General features: G+C 41.6%; 1 protein-coding gene across 1 annotated transcript; it reads right to left on the reverse strand.

Moving 5' to 3' along the window:
- Nucleotides 1–276: 276 nt before the first annotated feature.
- Nucleotides 277–3,443, reverse strand: LOC138870533 (uncharacterized). The gene is made up of 3 exons (XM_070148346.1): nt 2,825–3,443; nt 1,069–2,182; nt 277–472 (listed from the first exon to the last, which is right to left on the reverse strand). The coding sequence occupies exons 1-3, from the start codon at nt 3,441–3,443 to the stop codon at nt 277–279; spliced, it is 1,929 nt and encodes a 642-aa protein (XP_070004447.1).
- Between the last annotated feature and the right edge of the window lie 1,150 nt (nt 3,444–4,593).

Raw genomic sequence — 4,593 nt, forward strand, 5'->3', positions numbered from 1 at the left:
GGGGTACTTCGTGACTCGGATGACATTTGCTTTAAATTGCTTGGAGACTTCTTCTTTGATCTTCAAACTTAAGTCCGTATTGATTTTTCTTGTTTTTTGCTTTACCGGGGGACAAGATGGATCCGTTGGAAACTTATGGGAAACAATATTAGTGCTTAAACCAAGCATGTCATCATACGACCAAGCGAACACATCGATGTATTGTCTCAGAAGTTCCACATATTTCTCCTTTTCTGATGGTGTCAAATGGACACTAATTCTTGTTTCTTTTATAGACTATGAATCTCCCAAATTTATAAGCTCAGTTTCATCCAAATTTGGTTTTGACTTGTTCTCAAACTGCTCAAGTTCTTTAGTTAATTCTGCAGGCGGCACATCTTCTTCATATTCTTCAAGATCTTTCTTGTTATTTTGTTCACTTGTTTCATTGCATGTCACATTCACGATGTCGGCATTTTTATCAATTTGTTTGCTGAAAAATAAATAAAAAAGAAAGAAAATTAATAAAGACAAAAATTTAAATGTAAAGCGAAAAAGTATATTCAGATTTTGCATTTAAGCTTCCAAAAGATCAAGGCAAACAACATAAAAATCATAGACACGATTCAGGCCTCAATTTTAAATCGTGTTTTTTTAAAGTACTAATACAATCCATCTACAAAGACTCCCGGCAAACCGGGGACGGGGTACAAGTCTAATTGTTCAAAACATCTCCAGGTGCGGCATCCCAAATAGTTGGCGCCTCAGTGCAATCCTTCAAAATCACGTTGCAGTCGGCAATGAATAGGCTCATGATTCCTTCAACGAGGTCGTCTTCAGCATCTTCATCTAGCTCATGAATAGTAACTGTCTTGAGGAATGGCTGGCTTAGCAGCGGGATAGGCTGTGGCAAGATAATGTCACTTTTCTTCTTGAGCGAGCCTCCGAGACTTCTTTTGGAGTGGGTTCGTAGCCTAGGCCAAAGGTATTGTTCTGCCCCGGTAACTGAATTGGCTCCACTATTCCATGCAACCTTGCTCCAAGTCCTCGACCAAGCTCGAAACCATTCTTCAACATTTCTGATGCCACCATCCGAACACACTTGGCAACTTTATCTCTTTACCTCGAGTAGCAGTCACAATTTCTTCAATGTGGAAAGTAGCTCCATCCAGCCTCTCCACACTTTCAATGACAGGGATTGAATTCCCGGGGCAAATGGGATTGCTTGCTTCTCCATGAATCACAACTTCCTGGTGACTCCACACAAACTTCACGCTCTGGTGCAAAGTGGAAGGGACTGCACCAGCCATGTGAATCCACGGCCTTCCCAACAACAAATTATAAGTAGCAGATATGTCTAACACTTGAAATTCAATGATAAACTCCACAGGCCCAATTTGTAATGCTAAGTCAATTTCACCAATAGCGCTCCTTTGCGCTCCGTCAAAAGCTTTAACATTCACATGACTTTCATGAACTTTTCCAATGTCAATTCCCAAAGCTTTGAGGGTAGTGAAAGGACATATATTGAGGGCAGAACCATTATCGATCAAAACCCTAGAAACAAACTTGTCCTTGCACTTGACAGTGAGATGCAAAGCTTTGTTATGAATTAGACCTTCATGTGGCAATTCATCCTCATGAAAAGAAATCTTGTGGGCTTCTAGAATTTGGGCTACCATAGATTCCAAATGGTCACTAGTTGTGTCGGCTGGCACATATGCTTCATTGAGTACTTTTACCAAAGCATTCCTGTGACTGTCGGAACTCATCAATAATGACATGAGGGAAATTTGAGCCGGCGTCTTCTTCAGTTGGTCTACAATAGTGTATCCGCTACATTGCATTTTTCTCCAAAACTCTTCTGCTTCAGCTTCTGTCACAGACTTCTTCTGGTTGTTGTCCTTACTTGAAGTTCCTCGTGATGCTTCTTCAGGAACATAACACCAACTGGATCTCATCATACCTGCAGCAACAACTTCTACAACTAATTTTGCCTTTCCTTTGTTCCTTACATCAAACGGATAGTCCCAAGGAACTACTTTGGTTTTAAATGAGGGTGTCTGTGCAACTAGAGCCATGATCCTGGCTTTCAGAGGGAGTATTTCCACCTCAATTGGTGCTCGCACTTGCACTGTGCTGACATGAGAAATGAAGGCAGATGACACAACCTTTTTCTCGTCTTCAATTGTTACAATTGTTCCTTCCAAATTTCAATCTTCATCAGTAGATATCATGTTAATACTGGTATTATCGTGATTTGGAAGACGGTTGTTGTTCACATTCGGGGGAGCTCCCTTAAGCTGAATGGTTCCTGCTTTGATCAACTCTTCAATCTTATCTTTGAGAGTAAGGCAATTTTGTGTGTCATGTCCAGTCATACCAGAGTGATACGCATAATGCTTGGTCCCATCATACCGTCCTAGGAGGGGGTCGGGAACTCTTCCTGGGACTGGTTGGAGTACTCCTGCAGCTTTCAACCTTTCATACAACTTTGCTAAAGGTTTAGCTAGGGGTGTATAGGTTTTGGTTGGTTTTTTTTCAAAGCTCGGGCGAGGTCTAGGTGCATTTGGGCAGTTTTGTGATTAGTAGCAGGGTTGAGATGGATATGTAGGTTGGTAATGTGATGGATTCGGGTATGTGGGTGCTCGGGGTGGATAATAGGTTGGTTGGGCATTATAAACAGGATAGGGAATGGGCGAAGGCAGGTAATAAGGTTGAGGAGTTTGGGTGTATGGGCTATAGTATGAAGGTTGAGGTAACGGGTTTTGGTAGGTTAACATTTGGTTAGGCCTGCGGTCTTGGATGGTCATAGCAGCGGATACTTCTTTCTCCTTCTTCTTACTTGCTCCTCCAATAGTTTCTGACTGGATTTCCTTACTCGTTGCTTGTAGTGCTGCCAAGTTTGTAATCTTTCCAGATTTGAGACCTTCCTCTATAACGTCTCCCATCCTAACAACTTCCGAGAATTTCTGCCCCAGCATGCTTATCAATCTCTTATAGTATGTTGCATCCGTTTGAGATCGAATAAAAGTAGTTGTCATCTCATCTTCTCCCATCAGGGGTTGGACTCTTGCTGCTTCTGCCCTCCATCTCCTGGCATACTCTTTAAAGGATTCTGTTGTTTTCTTCTCCAACATCATCAAATAGAATCTATCTGGGTTGGTCTCGGTGTTAAATTTGAATCTGTCCATGAATTCTTGCGCCATGACACTCCAGCTACGCCATTTCTGTGGATCTTGACTTGTGTACCAATCAAGGGCTTCCCCTGTAAGACTCCTTATAAAAAGTTTCATCCTGATAGTTTCATCCTTTCCCATGCCAACTAACTTATCACAATACGACCTCAAATGAGCTCGTGGGTTTCCTTTTCCATCAAACATGTCAAATTTTGGTACTTTATATCCTGCGGGTAAATCGACATCGGGATGAACACATATATCCTCATACTCCAAACCTTCCATACTCCCAATGGTTTCAGACTTTTTAATGCTTTCTTTAACTCATGGATCTCCTTCGCCATATACTCGTCGGCTTTGTCCCTTACTTCTTTTTTTTGCTTCTTGATACTGATACACTTCGGAGTGAAGTTGGTGAGGCATAAGGGTAGTAAAAGGTTGTGCTTCCGCTACATATATCGACGGCACATGTTGCATGTTAAGAATAGCGACGTGTGACATCGGTATGTGTTGGGTTACATATATGGTGGTTTTGGGTGAGCGGGGTGCTTTGGGCTAGTGGTGGTTGGGAAACATATGATGTGTTGAAAGTCAATAGGTTGGCTTGTTACGGGTTAGCATGTGCGTTAGTGGATGCTGACTTGTTGTTGTGAAGTGGAGGGTTTGGTGGAAGGTGTTCTGGGATAGGTGAGTCAAAAGATGGGAAAGGTGGTGGGATAAGTGCATTTGTCCTTTCTTCGGGAAGTGGTGTGTTGAGGCTGATAGAAAGATTGGTAAGGTTCCGAAGCCGTTCAATTTCACCTTGCAGGTTAGCCACTTGTTGCAACAACTAGGCAATATGCTCATCACAAAGGGTAACCTCCCTTCCTTCTGAAGCCTCGGGTTTGTCTCGTTGAACGGTGACAAGTCCCAAGCCTGTCATATCAGATGTGTTTGAACCAGTCATGTTGGTAGCTGCTCGTGCCTTGGATCTCGTGAAGTATGGGTGTTTAGCCAGTTAGCAGTCAACACAAATCAACCTTAGGGAGTAATAAAATAGAAAACCTTTAAAAAGGAAATAAAAGACAATGTTAGTAAGGGGTTATTAAATTTAAAAGCAAGTACATCACATAACAAACAAATCACGTAATAATACAAACAAGTCAAGCAATGATAAGCGTGTCCTAGTATGCACAGGACCTCTTTGTGCCAGAGGTAGGCCTAGCGAAAATTTGAGAGATAAACACACCATTATATATCATTTCATTGCTCCTTAATTAGATACCCCAAAATAAACTTTCATTGATGATTTGAGTCTCAGTACATAAATGAAAAGAGAAATACCAACATTGCCTTAGTCTAAAACGATTACAATGGCATAGCCTTAATTGAAATAAAGATTACAACATAGTTCTAATCTAATTGACTGAGGATGGTTCTTCATTGCCCCTTAGCC

This window comes from Nicotiana sylvestris, chromosome 6 (assembly GCF_000393655.2).
Source record: "Nicotiana sylvestris chromosome 6, ASM39365v2, whole genome shotgun sequence".
NCBI lineage: Eukaryota > Viridiplantae > Streptophyta > Magnoliopsida > Solanales > Solanaceae > Nicotiana > Nicotiana sylvestris.

Excerpts from the sequence above, each read along its gene's own strand:
- LOC138870533 (XM_070148346.1), bottom strand. The coding sequence starts at position 3,443 with ATGGAAGGTTTGGAGTATGAGGATATATGTGTTCATCCCGATGTCGAT. Across the intron at positions 2,183-2,824 it reads AGAAACTATTGGAGGAGCAA|GAACAATTGTAACAATTGAA; the intron begins GTAAGAAGAAGG and ends GAAATTTGGAAG. Across the intron at positions 473-1,068 it reads TTGCCAAGTGTGTTCGGATG|CAAACAAATTGATAAAAATG; the intron begins GTGGCATCAGAA and ends TTTATTTTTCAG.